The sequence below is a fragment of the Ixodes scapularis genome, unplaced genomic scaffold (assembly GCF_016920785.2).
Source record: "Ixodes scapularis isolate PalLabHiFi unplaced genomic scaffold, ASM1692078v2 ptg001131l_1___fragment_3__unscaffolded, whole genome shotgun sequence".
Classification (NCBI taxonomy): Eukaryota; Metazoa; Arthropoda; class Arachnida; order Ixodida; family Ixodidae; genus Ixodes; species Ixodes scapularis.
This window is the reverse complement of record NW_024610104.1, coordinates 335455-357057: the sequence shown is the minus strand read 5'-3', so window position 1 is coordinate 357057 and position 21603 is coordinate 335455. Positions and strand designations below refer to the sequence as shown.

General features: G+C 48.8%; 1 protein-coding gene across 2 annotated transcripts in view; it reads right to left on the bottom strand.

The window, feature by feature from the left end:
- Positions 1-21603, bottom strand: part of LOC115321957 (kinesin-like protein KIF21A) — a 163079-nt gene that overhangs the window by 115498 nt on the left and 25978 nt on the right. For both annotated transcript variants that reach the window (XM_040217434.2, XM_040217435.2), the window contains exons 4-6: positions 13849-14031; positions 2855-2905; positions 1042-1134 (exon numbers count right to left, since the gene is read on the bottom strand). In XM_040217434.2, the coding sequence (XP_040073368.2) occupies positions 1042-1134; positions 2855-2905; positions 13849-14031 (327 nt within the window). The remainder of the gene's footprint in view (positions 1-1041; positions 1135-2854; positions 2906-13848; positions 14032-21603) is intronic.

Here is a 21603-nt window from a genome sequence, read left to right as displayed (position 1 = left end):
GTGGTTGTTGTCACCTCGATCAGTGCTTATTCTGATGGAGAAATCTTGCCGCAACATTGCTCCCAAGTTTTCAAGGGAAGCTTCATGAAAGATGAAAGATTGTTTTCTACTGCGCAGGCATTAGAAAACGATTTGACTGGCGAGTGGATGGGAGTGGCATAAGAAAACATCTACAAAGATGATTGCAAGGTATCAGAATAATATTGACTTCACATTTGCACAATTTTTATAAATTGCATCTGATTTTGCCTCACCAAAGAAATCAAAAATTAGAATTGGCCGATTGTAAAGGCACACCATGATTGGATCCAGTCCACAAGGTCTGGACTTGAAACTAAACATTCGAGAGAAATCTCTCTGGTTGAGAAATACAATAATTAAAATAAGGCCACCAACCAAGATCTGCACGCGTGGCATTTTTTTTTTTTTGGTGTATACCTTATGGTGGCCGCGCTTATTTCTAAAGTTTTTCACGGATCAAGTATCTGCTATGTTAAAATTTTTAAACACTAGTCGCCTTCAATTTTGACAATGAAGAGACTATAAATTCCTTATCATATAGTGGATTTAGTCAGATACTGCCTTAAATTATGATCTTGTTCAAGGAGCTATTCATGGTAAATATTGATATAGGAAGAACCAAGCATGTTGATATTGATTATTAAGAAAATCTTTATGATTCACTACCGTGAACAACACAATGTCTTATATAGAGTGTATGCTAATATAAAGAAACATTAAGGAAGGTTCCTTTCGAATGTTTACTCATTCTTTTTTTGTAAAGTAACGTCCAAGTAACGGCATTACTTTAGCAAAGTAACTAACTGTAACAGGGCTCCTTTTTTGGCCAAAGTAATTGTAACTAACACTTCCATTCTAACAGTAACGTGCCCACGACTGGGCGTAGCCCTGCGGTAACATGCTCACTTCACACGCAGCGGACCCAGGATCGAACAAGCGTGGCAGGCGGCCTTCTAGCGGTTGGCTACATCGACGTCGGACCTCACCGGGGAGGGAAGAGCCGTAAAATTAAAGTCTCACCTGTTCGGCATTTTGAACGGTCTTAGTGGCCACTCCTATGGAATAGATCTCGCCCTTCACGTCCTCGTGGATTTTGATGCGAGACTTGCTTCCCTGGATATATCCAAAATGGGACACACATGGATCAGCCTGGGTCAAGATTGGAATAGAATGAAATCCAGCACTGCTCAATTTTGAACACACCGTGGAGTTTTCAAATCATGCGTACTTATGCTGCACCACCATCTGGTTCCTAAAGAAACTACCCGATAGACAGTTTTGCAACATTTAAGCTGCACCAATTATGCGGATGAGTGCAGTACGAGCACCTCAAAGGGGCCCTGCAATGACTTTTTTACCAATTTTTAATTTGCACCAAACCTGAGCGCATTGAAAGTAGTAACTTAATTAAACTTTTCTTTTCTCGAATTTCGCTTTATTTTAAAAGTTATAGGCAAATTAAGATTACAAAAAAAGGAAATAATAACCTCCTTCATGACGTCCTTGGTTGCTTGAGTGGCCGTGAACTAGAAGAGGGGTTGTGAGCTCATGCAAGCGCTCACGGCTGCTGCACTCCGTGTCGACGGCGCGAGAGGGCACCACTAAAGCATGTTCCGGATAGGCTGTATGCAGCAGGCAGCCAAAGCGGCTCTCATTGTATTTGCTGCGCGATTAAACACTAATTCGACATGACACTTCATTGGCCACAAACGACAGCAAACACGGGGTGAAGATCAGTTCAGAATGGGAGCCACTTCGCGCTGCCATACCGCGAAATGGCCAAACCGCCAGACAGAGCTGCTCGCCGAAGGCATTCTTAACGCTCGTAGCCGGTGGGATCATCCAGTCCCTACGACCGCAGCGCCGCCGCGTACATCCGGGACCTTTCCGTGTCGGCGCCTGATCCCACTACTCTTTTCTGGTATGCGCCGCCTTTTCCACCGCTTGGTGGCGAGTATGTCGACGGGTCATTTCTTGTTTTCGTACTTTATAAACTGCATCTGTTTCTTTGCTGATCTAAAATACTGAACAAAAACTACTTTTATAAATAATTGAAACAGTTCGCGCCACTTATATTTTGTATTTCGACTAAAACGAAGCTTTTAGCAGCTCTGGACAGTAGTGAGCCCAGGACCAAAGACGTCGCATATTGCGCGCTTTCGGTACTGCGGGTCACCCCTGTAGATGAAGGAGGTTTCCGCGTCGTCCGCCGCTTAAAATATGACGCACTGATATTTAGTTACTCTCTCCGTGCCCCCTGGCTTCCCCGAACCCCAAGAGACGTGGAAACCGCAAAAAAGGTAGACGCTTAAATATGGTTGCAGGGCCCCTTTAATAATGTACCCACATGACAGGAAAGAGCTGACGGCGTCCATCTGTGGGCAAAACGGTGGAAAGGGAAGTGCATAGAGAGGAGAGTAGTGAAGAGTGTCTCAACTTGCAGGTGTCTGCCTTCGTTTGTGCCACAAAATGGAGTGCGAACCAAGTACTAGCGCTGGGCCAAGTAGGAAGGAAGATTCACCACCTTGGGGACCGAGTTAGCGCAGCCACACACGTTTCACTTTGGAGAATGCCAACACTGACCCCGTAAGAGAGCCAGAAAGAGGGAGCGAAAAATAGAGGAAGCAAAAGTGAAAGCCAAAAGAGAAAAGTGAAGGGGTCAGCACTCGCGTTTCCCAATGCATTCCCTAGGGATCCACCAACGGATGTTTTTAACCCTCTCCGGGGTGGATCCAAAAGAGGGAACGGTTGACAACCTTAGACACGAGGCATTCAATCAAATGGTCCGACGGCAATCAATTCAAACCCCAAGGAAACCAGAAGCAACACTTACCTGATCGTCCTTTCCGGAGTTCAGGAGGTCAAAGATTTCTTCATTGTAAAGCTAGAGGAGAACGCCAACAAACCATTTAAGGGGAAGGAGCAAATTCTTTCAATATGCTGAGAGTCATTTTGATTGCAAAACACTAGGCTTTCTATGCAGAGGGGAGAATGAATGTTCCTTTCGTGGTCCTTCGTAATCATCATGAAATGCTACCACACACTGTCGAGTGGCCAAAGTGACCATCGGAAGGGACACACAATATTGTAAGTGCCTAAGCGAGTCTAGTTCAGACTCATTCCCATCAACACATCACTGGGGAGAAATAAATGCAGCCCAGCTGAAGAACCAGTTGGAATGCCATCTGGCCCCAACTGGGAACCATTGGGGACCCTTTGGGCTGGATCAGCCAGTCCTCATTGGGAGTCCAATCCTTCCCAGTTGGGGTCAACTAAGACAAGCTACGGGACTAACCGGTTGGACTCGTTCCAATATTATTTTGGGTGCATGGTGTACTACGTCCAGGCCCCTCCTCTCGGACTGAGCCTAAAGGACTGAGCCCCTTGATTCGCACGTATCCGCAACCTTCGGGACTGGGTTGCCCCAAAGAACAATGCGCACACTAAATACATGCTCCTCTCCCTATGGGAGTTTGTGCGCTTCACTTGCATCCACCGCCAGGTGTGAACACAATCCTTCCCCTATTCCTCCACTGAGGCCATAGCACCATGCAGAAGAAAGGGATTCGTTCAGACTACTTTCCTACAGAGCGCCCCAAGAGCAAAGCACGGAATGACAAGGTCAAAGATGTGTAAAAAATGTACGCAATGCGAAGCAGCACGTTTGGAAACCCGTGTGCCCGCTTTCCCAGCAGCTACGATCACACGGGCAGAAGACGATCGTGGATGATACGAAAACCATAAAAAGTATGTATTTCCAAAACTTTTATACCATACTCTTTCTTATCTGCACTTCACAACACGACAAAAAGCACGAGCAGAGGTGTATACATGGCAAAGTAAATATAGTGGAGATGCAGAGCGCACGGCACACTGTGGTCGGCATGCATGCCTAAAAAAAAGCGCAAATAGCTTAATTTTTTTTTTAATATGAGGTTTTGAGACGAGTGGGGCACATACGCGAAATTAAACCATATATCATTAAATAGAGTTTATTTTGCTTCATTTTGATATCCTGCAACCAGGGCTTTGCCCACAGTGTTGGGCAGTGGTTTTGCCGCCCACCGGTCTGGCTGACCGTCCATCTCTACGAAGTCCAGGCCCCCTCTTTATTTTGTCTCCGCCGTACAAGACTATGATACGCTCATCTTAAAAATGCACCTTAGATTGTCAACTTTGGCAAATTTGTATGGCACTAGGCAAATCTGCAACTGCAGAATCCCTCGGAAACGAAATGGCAGCTGTGCGGCAGAGAAGGTGCAGATAAAAGCAAAAGTTGCAGCTGCACGTGCAACGAGGATATATACACAATGTCGCAGGGCGCAAAACACTCGGGTCGCCTGCCTTAGCACCAAAGCTTGCTGACCCTTCTCATATAGTCCACACATATTAGAGACCTTTTCACCCTCCGTCGCCTGGGCGCTGCCATCTTGGAATCAAGTGACGCGGCCGCCATTAGGTGGCCTCAACTCGTCACTCCAGTCTCCCCTCCGCGCCTTGCCGAAAGCGTTGCATTTGCGTTTTTTGTCGCTTTTCACCGCGTTTCTCGCCTTATTGTAAATCGCCGCCCGATGCTTACATTTATAACTTAATTGCATGCCACAATAATAATGTGCACGACAACATCTGCAGTTAATTTTGTAACATATTAGTACTATTTTAACCGCCGGAGTACCGGATACGTGCGAGAAGGGAAGAGGGTACAGGAATCAGCGTCAGCCCTGCGCATATTGAGCCCAATTATTTATGACAAATGAAGTTTGTTCAGTGATAGTGGCGGCATATTCGAAAGAAGTAGAGTGCAATGTACAACTGCGCACTTAGGATCTCAAGGAATGTGACCATAATACTCTGCGTATAAAGCTATGTGCGTTTCCTGAAAGTCTCCTGCCTTGCCTTCAGAACAAATTGAAAAGAGTTGTTCTTGATTAGATACGATATATAAGAGATATAAGTAACAAACGTTCAACTCACATTTTATCTGATGCTCGGGATAATGGTAACCTCCACATCGGGCGATTTGTTTATTCACGACATTACACCTAAACCTCCCAGTCGTTCTTGGATGGTTTTTGCAATATAAACGTTTGCTCGGGTTTGCTCGGGTTTGCTCGGGTATGAACTTAAAGGAACTACACCATGTTTAGTCCCATATCAGCAGTCATTAAAGCCATGTTGAATATACCTGAGACTGGGGTAGAAAAACATAAAAGTCGAAGAAACAGAACGGGACAGGACGACGTCTCAAACTCAGCTACCAGGTTTATTCAGTCCTCCTCCTTATATAGTCCACAAACAGCCCACCACCAACACAAAGGGGCAACTCTAACCAGTTCAACCGCCAAACCCTCCAGACAGACAGTCACTACCAACACAAAGGGACAACCTCTAAACAGTACAAACGCCAAACCCTGTAATTCCAAACTAGCGCTATGGACGGCCTTCATGCCGATTCACAAAGATAACTCAGCAATCTCCCCCAAAATATAACAAAAGGACCATTACCTCTTCCAAAGTAACAAGGATCCACAAACACATAAAAAAAAAGAAACTTTTTTTACTTAAATTGTTTTCCTTTCCTCCTCGACGAAAGGATGACACGCACTTAACCTAAAACGGTGCAAAGTTGAACAGTACAGCATTTCCCTCTGCGTTTGAACTGTTTAGAGGTTTCCCTTTGTGTTGGTAGTGACTGTCTGGAGGGTTTGGCGGTTGAACTGGTTAGAGTTGCCCCTTTGTGTTGGTGGTGGGCTGTTTGTGGACTATATAAGGAGGAGGACTGAATAAACCTGGTAGCTGAGTTTGAGACGTCGTCCTGTCCCGTTCTGTTTCTTCGACTTTTATGTTTTTCTACCCCAGTCTCAGGTATATTCAACATGGTTAACATCCACCAGCTCGCCTGCACCCTTACTATTGTATCTCTAGTCATTAAAGGCTGTTGAGATTTTTTTAACACCAAATTTAATTTTTTTTTTACTTATTTTAACACAAAGACCCCCATGAAAGAAAACAAATCTGTCACAGGCAGCTTGATACTGCCTAGGGCTCACAAAATGTTGTGCCGAAAATAAGTAGTCTATATAGAAATCAGCCGATTTTAGCGTTGTTGATTCTAGATCGCATCAGTTTCCATTGAAATCTGTCTATACAGGTTCATAAAGTCGTGCCTAGCATTCCACTTCAGCCAAACGTACGGGAGATCACTTCTCTCGAACCCTTTAATTTTATTTGGCAAAGTTTATACAAAGAAAACATTTCAGACTTCAATTGATGGGACTTTCACTTATCTCATATGCCGAGCACGTCCTAATTAAATCTCAGTAAAACAAATAGCTCATTTTCTAACGCCAACGTTGTGAAATGCTGTTAATAAGTACTTTAGCAGGGTCAATATCTAAAGGAATTTCTCAATCGACCTAGGACAGACTATCAAAATATTTATCGAGCACTCAATTTCTTTAAAGAAATCAACCTAAGACAATATCACTTATTTTTTAGAATATCTGCGTTATCATAGGATACCATTTCAAGTCTTTAAAGTTCACAAAAAGTTGATGTCCTCGAAAATCAGACAGTGAGCACGGAACTGGCGATTTCATGTGTTTTTTGCGATTCAGGAGGTTTTTAATCACGTTGTGGACCTGCATTCATAATTATACATCTCCTCATTAGTATTTTTATTAGTTCATTTTTCTGAAAACTAGGGTCAGTGGGTACGACCGGAGACGATTGGAATCCTCCTAGTGCATCATAGTCGTTTCCCCGCCAAACCTGATCAAAATTAACGACAAACATGACCAGATGCTTCGTAAAGTGTTCGTAAAAAAGTCAGCGATTATGATCCAAAATCACTTCGTAGTTCTCAAATTGGCTCAGTATACGAGTTTTATTAGTTGTGTGCTATAACCGGCACATTTCTATCACGAAATTACGCGAAACTGGCGCAACACATAAACACAGCCACAACCACGCTGACACCGAAGCCAATCCAACTGAAGCCACCCCATGGCGACGAGGGCGTCAGCACTCTCTATCCGCCGGTCTGGTAACTACTGACATGAAAAGGTTTATAGCAACAAGATGGTTGTGCTATTTGCACCAACTTGCTTACCCCACTACATCCTGCTACTTTTCGGCCAAACAAATTGGCACCAACGTTGCGCCGAAAGTTAATTCCCCTTTATCAACGAGGAAACTGATAGCTCGGGCATTGCTACATGGCCGAAGCACTATGGAAAGCCCATGCACACATTCGGAACTTCCCATCGATCGCTTACAATAACGACCGGCAGTTGGGTACTTTAGCACCATGTTCCGAAGGGAAAACTTCGGCCATCGGATGTCCAAAAAAAGCATGCTTTTCGCATAAGGCTCGTAAAAATACTATTAGAAACCGGAAAAAAAAGGCCATCCGCGTCGAGTCCTCATTTCAAACTCTTTGATCACATTCGACCCATTGAAGAGCACGGCGAAAGAGCCCAAGTATGCACCTCATCTCGCCACACTGCCCTTTTCCGCGCTACAAAATTCGTCTGCTACAGGCGTCAAAGAGACTCGCACAAACTTGGCATCCGAGGCCAGCAACGGCCGCACCATCTTCGGCGCGTGTTACCAATGGTGCCATGTGAGCCTGGGCTCCCAGCTAGGCTACAAAAGTCGCTCGGGGAAATAATAGAATCTCGGGCTCGAGAGTGCATCGAGCCTCGTCAGAATTGCCGACGATTCGCCGGGCAACCGCTTTCCAATCTCGACGTCCACCTCCACGACGGCGCATCCCACTTTGACTAGGGTCTGTTGTGACCGTAGGGGTCAGAGTGCGACCCCATGGTCGCCAGGCAGAAAGAACACAACCACCCCATGTGACAGCTCACAACAAAGTGCCTTTAATCGTAAATCAACAACCGGAAGAAACTCCGTTTCTGGTAGTACCGCAGTACAACACATATGGCGCCATCTATAGCCAGGTGCCGTCACTACAGCGTCGTCACATCCGAGCCAGCAAACAACGTTCGGAAGACAACGCACGCCGCTGGCTTCAGACACTGCGTTCTTCTATAAAAAAAGACGCTTCGTCGCAACACTATAGCAGACGGATTTTATCGTGAAGAAGGAGATGGAGTGGTGAAATCAGGTGCATACTTGGGCTCTCTCACCATGCTTTTCGATGGGCAGAACGCAAACCGAGAGTTTGAATTAACGATAGTGATGTGATTGGCCTAAGCAATTTTGGAGCACCGTTTGGAGCAGTCAAAACAGTGTTTTGAAGCAGCAAAAGTGGCCTTCGGAGCAGCCAAAACAGTGTTTTGGAGCAGCAAAAGGGGCCTTTGGAGCATCCAAGAGTGTTATTGAGCAGCTAAAAAGGCTTTTGGAGCAGATAGTCTTATAAAGAGAGAGAGAGAAGACTTGCGAAAGAGGAAATACTAACGTGGGAGTTACAGCCAAGGGCCAAACAGTCACTGTTAGTTGGGGGGGGGGGGGGGGGAGGGGATGACAGCTGATAGAAGAGAAAATTGTGAAAAAGAGGACGTTGGTGTTTCGCCAAAGCCGACAAGCGGGGCGCGAGCAGCCACAAAAATAAAATTATTTGTTTCAAGTGCTGGACAAACGAAGGACACTCTGCTCGCTGCAACAAAAAAATTATGGTCAAGCTAGACCACCTGGGGGTCTTTCAACTTGTAACTGAAATGCAAATGACAGGACATATTTTGCAATGTTTCAGTTAAATTGTACCCGTATAGAGAAATGACGACCAAACTGCACATATTAAAATTCATTTAAAAATGACCTGCTTATTAGTAAGCATCGCAGCATTAGGTTGACTAGTTATATGATGTAATAAATGGAAGCGGCCTTCAACTGATGAAACACCTAACTACTGCAGTGCAATGCGAAATCGTACACAAGACAAAGGTGCATTACGACTAGCGGGTGCTTTTCTTTTTGTTTTTCAAAGCGTTCTGCAATGCTGCTGCAAAGCGTCGCTTTGACTTCGTCTAGTAATGAATGTCCACTTTCAATATCTGCAAAGAGACATTGAGACTCCCCACAAGTGTACAGTGCTGTAGGTGTTGCCGAGCAATTCCGATAGACCGTTGCCACCGTTTTACTGTTTCCCGACATGCCAGATTTTCATCAAAAGTAAGCAAACGTAAAACAATGAACTGCAAGCGTCCCAGCTGGTGCAATCATGTTCGCATGCACATGAGGGCAACTTCGGCAGGCCTGCAGTTGCACGTGCTTCGTCGCGCGAGCGGAGATGGCTGTTCGATCGAAACCGAAATCATGCATCTCCGCTCTGTCGCCAAATGGTTCCCAAAATTTATGCAAAATGTAACTGCCGAGCATACGACAAAAAACAGTCCAGCGGCACGTGCCTGCCAGGCCAGCAAACAAAGCAAAAGGCAATGTATGCACATAAAACAGAACCTGAGCGCATCGCGCAAGACATTGCGAGCCAGTGTCAAAATGTGTGCAACGACTAAACTCGAGACAAACCAGCGTGCTGTGCGGGTTCAGCGTGCATAAATTACCTTTGTTTTAGATCACTTCTTTTCACCAATTTTCTTTCGCGGAAGATTTTTCACGTATCGAGGTCTCTCGAAAGAAAGCCTACCGATAGGCAACCTGCAATGCTGGTTGGTTTGGCGCCATCTAGAGACTGAAATAAAAAAAAAAATATTAGATATCCCTGGGAGTAGCTGCTTCATTGTTCAAACTTGAGCCTTTACTCTAGTGGCGCCGCTTAGCCTAGTGTCTGAAGCAGGAAATACTGGGTACCCTAGGAATATCGCGTAACATGCCAGTGCAGCAGAAGCTACGGCCTTAGCAGGCCAATGGGAACGTGACTGCGTATCACCGGAGCGCGCCTCAACTCCAAAGGAGTATCAGGCTTTTCGCTGCGTCGTTCACTAATATGCGTGCGTTGCGCTCGTATACGTCGTCGTCGTGCATTTTGAAGCCGTCGGCACGCAATCTGGAGCTTATCATTCACCCTTTGCCAAGTTACAACGAAACGGGGTATGACCGTGGGCTCCCACTCTGCCGGCGCCGCCTGCCTGTTGCCGGCTGGCCGTAGAAATCTAGGTAATCAATACTTCGACGCAGCAAACTGAGTTAAAGAGGGACTCTTGTTGTAGCGTATGATTTAAACAAGAACAGGAATGTTGATGGACATGCGACAGCCCTCACATTTCAGTTTAGAAAGCGCCATATCTGCAGCGACGGGGGGACGGCAACACCCGGCGTCGTCGTTTTAGGAGCGAGTGCTTCAGCTCACAAAGTAACTCCCGCTGCTCAAAAACGTGGTTTCGTTTCACTGCATGACGGCATGGCTGGCCTGATATACAGCACGCTACCGTCGGAGCGTCCACACACGCCCGCGTCTGTCGTCAAAAAATTTTAAAAAGACTCAAGACGAGATCCACGCGAGGAGGAGAGCCCGAAACGAGAGACGGCGGCAAAAACCATCCAAGACCGGATGGACCATTGATGCAGAGTACTTCGTGTCGGGCGGCCGCTTGCGCCACCTAGCTCACGCATGCTCAATTAGGGCACTCGATTTAGTTGCGGTTTCGAAAGGCGACCAAAATTTGTCCTTTGGCGCAGGCTTGTTGCAGGTTACCCATAATTTGGCGAAATGTAGGAGGATGTAGCACGGTTAGCCCCTTGGCGCAGTTTGGCACAATTGGCGCAGCGATCCCATCACTGTATGGCGTTTGGCCAATTTTCTTTGGTGCCTAATAGTTTGACGAGCCTTAGACGAAAAGGATGTTTTTAGCTCAAAATTTGGACAAGGTTTCTGCGACATGGGGCTAACCCCCCAGGTTCCTAACGTGTTACTCGGGCCATTTTCTTCCGTCGACCCATTTGCAGTCAGATTCTATTCGTAAAGATTAACTGGAGTCAAAAAGTAATCAGAACATATAAAGATTCTACGGGCATGCTGGTCAGAAAGCTGAGAATGCGTCCCACACTGTCCGTGTGCCGTCCATGCTCTTGTTTTTCATTCGTTTTATGCATTTCGTTATCTATTTTAGTTATATTATTTACTTACGTTTGCACTACAATGAAACCATTTATTGCGCGAATACTGTTTTTTTTTATCTGGAAGCGAAATCTAAGGGAATAGTAATTGGTGTCCAATAATTTCGAAGCAAATACTTTGAATATCTGTAACTCTTCATTTTCTCAAGGATCTAAAGTGCAGGAGGCGCTCCCTTCTGCAGCTTACAATAGCCAGTGCAGTTCAAAAGAGCCTGTGTAGCAGGTACCAGGGAGCGGCAGCACTCCTACCACACCAAAGAAGCCTTCAAGTCATTTGCCACTGTACAACTGCAGAGTCTCCTGTCTTCCACGCATCATCCCTCCTTTGCCGCCCTTCTAAGTTTCCAAGTGCATCTTGAGAACTCGGGTCCACCAACACAGCCAGGTGGTCCCTCTTCAAAGACAATCCGTGCTGCCTGATCAGACACTGCTATAGGTTGAGTGCACGGCGAGAGGGGCATTACTCGCGAGGGTGTTGGGCCCCCAGAGAGCTGGGTCATAGCCTGGTCAGGCGCATGTAGGACCTTCCCAGCTCCAGCTTGCACTCCCTCCTGCTGAGCTTGTCCAAAGTGTCACAGTAATGGGCACACGCAGCTTCGCAAGTCTGGCCACCGTGGCGTGCTCACTGTTCCGTCAAACCATCTTGCGCAACTTCCAGAGTATACGAGTCCATGCTCCTCTGCACCTCAAGAAGGTGTCCTCGAACTTTGGCGCTCGTTTTGTATTGGCTGACAATCGCTCTGGCTTTCGCGCGGAGCTGAGAAAATGCAGCCACTTCTCTTTTGGCATCGCTGAAACGCAGCTGAAGACTGTGCGCGAAACACTGCACGCCAATCCAGGACGACCGTCCAACCGCCTACGTTTCTTCCATTCTCGGTAACGACGTACATCGGCACACGTTGGGATTGAAGCTCCCACTCCTCAACGACACCGGAGATGAAGAGCACCAGGTTTTCGGGAGTGCGAGAGTCTGTCATCTGGGCGCAGGCCAATGATGCACGTGCTGCATTGTGTCCGTTGCGTGAACGCACACGTGACTGTCACTCATACGCAATCTCCAACCATCCGTTGCAATCCAGAGGCACTCTACTCAGCTGACGAACCCCATATTTTTTTTTAGAGCGCAGCTCTTAGGTGCCTATTTCTGGGTTGAGCGGCGGCACCATCGGCGTAACCGTGCACCTCGCATTATGAGAAATTTTTTGAGCTAAATTTAGAGGGAAAATTTTCGCTAAATTCCCCGCTCAATTTAGCGGCAAAATCTTTGCTAAATTTCCCGCTAAGTTTAGAGCAGAAAATTTAGCTAAATTTAGCGGGAAATTTAGCAAAAATGTCCCACTAAATGGGAAGGCAGCAGGCGAGGAGGAGTGGAGGGGGGAGGAGGCACATACCCAACCTCTGTACACTCCCCTCCTCAAGAGTTGCGCTCTAATCCGGGATTAACGAGAATTGTAAACGTCTAATATTTTCAGCTCCTCTTTCTTCGAGTCATAACGCTCTGGAAAAACGGCAGGCATTGTTCATCGTGCCGAGGAATTCAGACTATAACTACAAACCATCTTTTTTGTCATCTGTTGCTACTGAAGCTTGGGTTTGCTTGCCTGCTTGAGCTTAGTTGTTCTTTTACTCATTGAGGTAGGTCTGGTTTCAGTCCAGATGTCTCTTCAGCTGCATTGCAAGCGTTGTCAGGGTCTTCAGTACCACTTTGCACGTTAAAGATCCAGCTTCAGTGCCCGGAGAAATGTTTGTGAAATAACTCCCTATCGGGTTGCCAGCAGTCGACACGTTTGCCATGGTGATCCGAAACAGCAGAGTGGTCCCAACGACGCAGCCAGTTCATTTGGCTACTGGCTAGTGTTGACAATCTAGTGGATTTCGAAAGAAAAATAAAGCTCACCTGGACGTGTCCATGGCGCTGGTACTTGCTAAATAAAACCGAAACCGCCCCAAAACAAGTACCTCGAAGTTCGCTGTTCGCTCGCGTCAAATATTTTGAAATTTCCGAATACCGGAATTTGAATCGAATTTTGGGTCGTATGTTATTCGATGGAACATTTGAAAACATTGAATATTTGCATGAGCCTACCATTTCCCCTGGCAGACCAGCTGTGCTAGTAGCTCAGTGGCTATAGTATCCGACTGCCAGCCCACTGACACAGGTTCGAGTACGCTCTGAATTTATATGTGAAGCTTATACAGTTAACGTCCGTGCCCCTCCCAGCACGTCACTCGTTTGTGACGCTCGCTACGACACTAGTTCCTTAAAGGCATAAAAAACTGCTCATAAAACACATTCTGCATTAAAATCTCCATTTGTGGTGGGGTACAGCAGAAAACGCATTCTACCGATGAAAAACTGAAGGTCGGCCACGGCGGCAGGGTCGAGCGATTTCAAGATGGCGGCACCTATGCAAAGTTGCCGTAAAGGGTCTACAGTGCAATCCACTTAAAACGAAAGCGAGAAAACCTGAAACTTCAAATGTTATAACCGATTATCGTTGCAACTGGACTAGAATCTGACCGTTTCTAGACTAGAAACTCTAGAAACTGGTTGTTATAAGCAGTGCACCATTGTATGTGGTACCGTTATAAGTGAATCGCACTGTATAAGGCTAGCACGTATTCCAAAGTGCTGCCGCCTTGCACTGGTGAGAGCACGTGGCGTCATCTTGCGTGTCATTTCCGAGTGTTCTCGAGCGAAAGAAACGCAAGATGCAGCTTTGACAGCGTAGCGCAAAGTAGTTGAGGCCGAGCATAAAGGCTTTTGCTGCATAAAGTTCTTACCTCCATGAACTGGACGTGAACCTTGAAGTCCGGGACAGGGGCCCCCTTCTCCCGGGCCTCCGCCTGGCGCCGAGCAATGCCGGCAAAGAGCTGATCTACCGCCCGGGGAATGATGCCCCGCTCGTGCTCGTCCAGGTTCAGGCCGTACCCAGTGCCCATCGTGTACGTCTTCCCGGACCCAGTCTGCAGGGACAAACACCCCCTTTGGGACGCCTTTTCAAATGGGAGATCCACAGCAAAATAAAAGCCCCTCATCGCTCACACCACTCGCAACAAAATCATGGCGCCAATTCTTTTTCGGGACAGGGGCATTTCTTACCCAGGCCCCTTGGACTCCTCCGTACATTTCAGAATGGTGGTGGGGAAAAATACTTTGTCACAATCGCTTTGGGCATAGATTCATTCACCGAGGCACCTTCTTGACCATCTCATTTGACGGCGAGAAGGGCCACCATAAATCAATTTCATGTTCACACAGAATGTGCACTTCAATGGGGGAGTTACTGCTCATTCGCATCATCTTATGTCGTGGTACCCGAAACTGTTCCAAGCTCTGCAGAAAAAGATTCCTATTTAAGCTGCAAAACAAGAAAAAACATTCGGGAACGATTTCACAATCACTTCGAGTTGTCAAAAAAATAATGAAAGTATTTTCAATCATCAAATCAAAGAAAGTTCATATTGTTATATACCTGGCTAGCATGTAGTGCCACAAGGTCCCCTCGTGGCCTGATGTCTGGAAGTGCAGCTCTCTATATTAAACAGGGGGCCACACGGCTCCCTCACTTAGTGTTGTGTTGAAACCGAACTGCGTCTGTCATGCTTCCGCTTCTTGCCGCCGACGAACATTGGCCGGTGCGAAGCGAGTTCAATTTACACTTGTAACACATACATCTGGAAATACCGAGGAAGGGGCCAATGGTGCTACAATGGAAAGCCTTTATAAGGAAGTCCGTGGGACCGGAGGAATTTTTCGTAGTACAGGAAACTTCGTCGTAGTAGTTGAGTGCGAAAAATCAACTGTGCGAAACCGAATTTGTGCTATCGCACGTTGACGTACATGCATGACGTCAGAAACTAGGTTTTGTAAATTGACAATTGACCATCAAAATGGGGAATAAAGGCCAAGTCTACTAGTGCATCCCAGCTCGCCCTGCAGAATCCAGGATGATGCGCTCTATTACCTTTTTGTCTAAATGAAAACTGCATAGGCAACGTTTGTGTACTCACCACTGCGCGACGCAATATAAGGATACCGGGCTAGCCATACCCCCAGTACTGCCACTGGCAAAGTTTGTCATCTACAGCTTAGACACCAGGCGCTCCTTACTGCAGACTAATTTCCAGCTGTGCAGACTTGCACACAACAAAGTTGCTTGAGTTATCAAAATATGAATCGCAACAATCGCCAAACCATTGACAGCGACCCCCGATTCTGCAGAGAAGAGGCATTCGCAGGCTGCGTAAATTTGGACTGTTCTCAACCGGGTGGCAGCTAGCGCCACCCCGTGTGATTCTGAGAAAGCTTTCAAAGCAGCTGCTCTCGTAGGAGTGGACACAACAGCAGTGGTAGCACTGCCGTTGCTGCAGAGGACCAGAGCAGCACAGCACAATTGGCCACGCTCCAGCGCACGGCGTTCCAGAGCACCGAGGAGGGGCGCACAAAGAACCAACCTTTTAGAGCGCAGCTCTTAGGGGCCCGTTCCCGGCTTGAGCGGCGTCGCCGTCGCCGTCGCCGTCGGCGTCGCCGTCGGCGTAACCAAGGTCATCCCAAGGTCACGTGACCCCCAAGGTCACGTGACCCCTCCAGGTCACGTGACCCCTCCCAAGGTCATCTCAAGGTCACGTGACCCCTCCCAAGGTCATCTCAAGGTCACGTGACCCCAAGACCCCACGGACCCTTTGAAGGTCACGTGACCCCCAAGTCACGTGACCCCTCCGAGGTCACGTGACCCCCGAGGTCACGTGGTCTCCTCCCCAAGGTCACGTGACCCCTCCCAAGGTCATATCAAGGTCACGTGACCCCAAGGTGACATCCACGTGACCCCCAGGTCACGTGACCCCTCTGAGGTCACGTGACCCCTCTGAGGTCACGTGACCCCTCTGAGGTCACGTGACCCCTCTGAGGTCACGTGACCCCCCGAGGTCACGTGACCCCCCTCCCCGAAGTCACGTGACACCCCCCCCCCCCCGAGGTCACGTGACCGCCCCCCCGGAGCATATTAAAGAATGAGGGGAGGAGGAGGGGTCTACCCTCCCCTCAGTACCCTTCACTCCTCCTCCTCAAGAGCTGCGCTCCAATTCGGCGTTACAGGGATTTGTAAACGGCTTTCACTTTTTTTGCACTCGTGTCACAGAGGAGGAAACATTTTTCTCTGAAGCTCTACCAATTGCACTTAGATTTCGGCATCGCGTGTAGTCCCAGATCAAATTACAGCTTTAAGAAGGAACAGTTTGAGACTCCAATCGAGCAACATTGGGAATCCTCACGAAGGTCGGCGCGTCCGTTGAACAAATGTTAAAAGTTGCGACTGCGCACCAAAATACTTTGAATACACACTCTCGTTCGTGCGGGTGCATTCCAAAGCACCAACCTCCGTGCCAAATAATGCGCATTGTGCGGCGGAGGCGGGACGGCATCCGTCACGCCTACTCGGTTCTGGGTCGGAACAATTTGGTAGTGTACGATCTTGTGTCTAGATGGCGCTACGTTGCTGCGTACAGGCTTTCTGCGCAGCAACGTAGTCACGTAGCACATTCTGGACCAGAGGTCTAAAACTCATTGTAGGAAGGGGGGGGGGGGGGGGAGGCAGGTAGTCTAGCCCAAAAGGTTGAGGGCCAACGAGAAAAGGGGGGGGGGGCACTATTTCGGTATTTTGGGACAAAAAAGGCCCGCAATGCTGGTTAATTTTGGAAACCAGCCGCCTCTCCCAGCAATACCACAGGAATTTTCTAGAGAAGGGATCTCCTGTTCGCTGCTTTTTGTAAGTGCGCTGTTTTGCCAGAGTTGCTTTGATTCGCATATCCTCTGGGCCACAGCTGATGTGATACGATTGAAAATGCCATTGTGCTAGCAGCTTTCGTTAGAACAAGATCAATCGCACTGTCGTTGCCCTATCGCACAATTCACTAAGCTCATCAGTCACGGAAACAAATACCTCCTCATACAATTTTGTAGCAGAATTATAAGAAAAGACTCATACTCTAATGATGTTTTCTGACGACCAGAGGCTCGAGCAGCTTTAACTTTCTTCCGCTGAGTTCATGTAGCAGAGGTTCCTCTTTGTGCAAAGCTTGTGCTTGTAGCCTAGTATAGTGGTATCGTCGTTCCGGTTGATCTACACGAGGAAGGGCTGAGAAGCTAATATTTAGACGAAGCATTACTCAGTCCGAAAGAAAAGATTATATTGTAAGATATGAGAACACGTTGTACGAGCAGAAATGAATGGACGATACAGAACTATGTTTTTATGGGGCATGTAGCACTCGAGACATGGCAATGGGGGCTCGAAGCCGCACGATACCTGTGCGGCCGCGTGTTCGAGACCCCGATCTGGACACATGGTTGCATACCGACGAATTATTTGGACCGAGACCACGAGCGTGCGACGGAGGCGACAGTGCCAATCGTCTCCAGTGCCGCGGTATTTCTGTTCTCTATGCGCGCCACTTAAGAGCGACAATTTACGTAAAAGCGATTACTTTTCACCCAGAAAATTTATAATACCGGTCATTTTTGTTTTGTAGAGTCGCGAATTGCTTCATTAAATAGATATATTTGTTAAGCAGGAATTTGTAGTTGTCAGAGGAACACATTGAACACAAAGAGACTGGCCAGGACTTTATTTTACTTCATTAAACGGTATTTTCTTAGTAAAGGCGTTTGTTATAAAGGCCTTTGGGGGTGTCATTGTTAGCTCAAAAATTGCGCAAGACACTTAGCAGTAAGTTTTCTGCTCGCATTAATCGAATACTATCATGAACATAGATCACATAATTAACAAGCTGCATTACAAAATATAAAGCGTTTAATTTCATTTTTCGCGAAAAAGCACCACAAAACATTCGTACCATACCAAGAAAACAACTGCTACCAACCAACTACGACATTTCCATTATGCCAATTTACTCGCGATTAGGAACTTGCGAATATCGAGTTAAACCGAGTTGGACTTTGGCAAAACTTGTAGCGCCAAGTTCAAAAATAGTTGGGCTAATCAGGTAGCATGGAGCGCACTCACTCTCTCTTACCAGAATGTTTGTGGTCATAGGACAAAGTCATCCGAGTTCTTGTCCGGAGTTACAGGTAATTCATCATTTGCCTTACTGAAACGTGGCTAGAAAAGCTATTCTTCAGTTTTTGCCTCTGTGTTACCCCTGGCAGACGGCACCTAAAATGGCATTTATGCCAAATGACATTCAAGATGGGACCTGCCAGACAAAATCTCAAAATGGCATTTAGGCGATATGTTTGTTGCGATTCCGGTCCCAAACTTGCCGCGGGCTCACAGATAATGTTTGCGTCAATCATGGTGTAAGTAAACAATTTTAACACGACGAAATACTATTTTAGTGTTGTCTTCTGGGACAACAAAATAGAACAGGGGCCCTAATCTGGACACTTGGCGCGAAAGACGGCGAGAAATCTGACGGTTCTGATTGGCCGGCGCCAAAGTCAAGTGCGGCGTCGGCCAAGCGCAGCCGCCAGACTTCTCGCCGACTTTTTCGCCAAGTCTCCAGATTAGGGCCCCAGAAAACCAAGATAGAAAGTTGTGCACTCAAACCTTAAATATGTTTGATTTCTGATGAAAACTAGATGTTTTGTGGCAACAATGAGGCGAGGCGCTTGCACGACGGGACGTCTTGCGGCCATACCTCGGCAAACCTCACTCATGAGGGCCCTCACTCACCCTCACTCACCCTCATCTTCACAGGTGAGGTGAGGGTGAGTGAGTTTCAGAACCAGGAAAATTCATGAGTGTAATAGTGAGTGAGGGCCGTGAGGGCTGTGAGGGCGGTGAGAGCCGTGAGGGCGGTGAGGGCCGTGAGGGCGGTGAGGGCCGTGAGGGCGGTGAGGGCCGTGAGGGTGGTGAGGGCCGTGAGGGCCGTGAGGGCCATGAGGGCCGTAAGGGCCATGAGGGCCGTGAGGGCCATGAGGGCCGTGAGGGCGGTGAGGGCGGTGAGGGGTATGAGTGCGTAAGGGGCGTGAGGGCGGTGAGTGGCGTGAGGGCGGTGAGTGGCGTGAGGGCCATGAGTGAGTGAGTGGTGTGAGGGCGATGAGTGCGTGAGGGGTGTGAGGGCCATGAGTGCGTGAGGGCAGTGAGTGGCATGAGAGGCGCGAGGGCCGTGAGGGCCATGAGGGCGGTGAGTGCATGACGTGGTGTGAGGGCCATGAGTGCGTGGGAGCGGTGAGTGCGTGAGGCCCCCTTCAGATCGAGCATCTTTCTCAGCAATTTTGGTGATAATGGCGGGTTGTTTTCTAGCTTTCCCTAGATCGACACGAATTGCTGAGATCGGCTCCGCTCGAAATAAGCAAGCAACTCGGAACAATTCGAATGCGTTTGAAGCGGCTGCATCCAATGAGGGACGCGAAATTTTCACGTGATACCTCGTGCCGGCGATGATGACACCAAAAGACTTGGTTCTGGTTTCAAATCGATCGTTTTTTTTAAAATAAACTGTTTCAGAAAGGTGCATTAATATTCTTAACGAGATTTAAATGCATAAAAGCAGGTTTATAATGCGTAATCGTGTCTAAATAGTGCAAGAAAAAGTGAAAGCCGCTTACAACTCCCTGTAACGCCGAATTAGAGCGCAGCTCTTGAGGAGGAGGAGGGAAGGGCACTGGGGGGGGGTTAGACTAACCAGGGGGGGGATCACTTGACCTTGGGGGGTCACGTGACCTTGGGGGTCACGTGACCCCAATGCCGATGATGTCATCACTGACGTCACTGATGATGTCATCAATGACGATGACGATGCGGCTACCGATGACGTCATTAGTGACGTCACTGATGACTTCACCAGTGATGATGACGATTACGATGCGAACGTCGGTGACGTCATCAGTGACGTCGCTGACGACGTCATCAGTGATGATGACGATGACGATGCGGATGGCGGTGACGACATCAGTGACGTCACTGATGACGTCATCAGTGATGACGATGACGATGCGGATGTTGGTAACGTCACCGGCATCCACATCGTCATCGTCATCATCACTGATGACGTCACCGGCATCCACATCGTCATCGTCATCACTGATGACGTCACCGGCATCCACATCGTCATCGTCATCATCACTGATGACGTCATCATCACTGATGACGTCACCAGCATCCACATCGTCATCGTCATTATCACTGATGACGTCACCGGCATCCACATCGTCATCGTCACTGATGACGTTACCGGCATCCACATCGTCATCGTCATCATCACTGATGACGTCACCGGCATCCGCATCGTCATCGTCATCATCACTGATGATGACGTCATCAGTGATGATGACGATGACTATGTGGATGCCGGTGACGTCATCAGTGTCGATGACGTCATCGGGGGGTCCCGCGACATCGGCGGGGGTCACGTGACCTCGGGGGGTCACGTGACCTCGGGGGGTCACGTGACCTCAGGGGAGTCACGTGACCTCAGGAGAGTCACGTGACTTCGGGGGTCACGTGACCTCGGGGGGTCACGTGCCCCCCACGAAGTCACGTGACCCCGGTGGGGGGCTCGCGCGGTGCATTATGGGACATTTCCCATGATGCACCGCGCGGTTACGCCGACGCCGACGGCGACGGCGACGCCAACGGCGACGGCGACGCCGACGCCGCTCAAGCCGGAAACGGGCCCCTAAGAGCTGCGCTCTAAAATAAAATTTTATGATGACGATGGCAAATTGCAGCAATTGGTTGCTGCGTGTGATCGCGTGCGGCCCGTGTTGCTGGTGTTGCGACGTAAAGTTTCTGGGCGAAATTGCGCCATATGAAGCTGGCCTGAGTGGCGTGAGGGCCATCAGTGCGTGAGGGGCGTGAGGAGTGTGAGGCGCGTGAGGGCGGTGAGGCGCGTGAGGGCGGTGAGTGGCGTGAGGGCGGTGAGTGGCGTGAGGGCGGTGAGTGGCGTGAGGGCGATGAGTGTCGTGAGGGCGATGAGTGTCGTGAGGGCGGTGAGTGTCGTGAGGGCGGTGAGTGTCGTGAGGGCGGTGAGTGTCGTGAGGGCGGTGAGTGTCGTGAGGGCAGTGAGTGTCGTGAGGGCGGTGAGTGTCGTGAGGGCGGTGAGTGTCGTGAGGGCGGTGAGTGTCGTGAGGGCGGTGAGTGGCCTGAGGGCGGTGAGTGGCCTGAGGGCGGTGAGTGGCCTGAGGGCGGTGAGTGGCCTGAGGGCGGTGAGTGGCCTGAGGGCGGTGAGTGGCCTGAGGGCGGTGAGTGGCCTGAGGGCGGTGAGTGGCCTGAGGGCGGTGAGTGGCGTGAGGGCGGTGAGTGGCGTGAGGGCGGTGAGTGGCGTGAGGGCGGTGAGTGGCGTGAGGGCGGTGAGTGGCGTGAGGGCGGTGAGTGGCGTGAGGGCGGTGAGTGGCGTGAGGGCGGTGAGTGGCGTGAGGGCGGTGAGTGGCGTGAGGGCGGTGAGTGGCGTGAGGGCGGTGAGTGGCGTGAAGGCGGTGAGCGGCGTGAAGGCGGTGAGTGGCGTGAAGGCGGTGAGTGGCGTGAGGGCGGTGGGGGCGGTGAGTGGCGTGAGGGCCGTGAGGGCGGTGAGGGC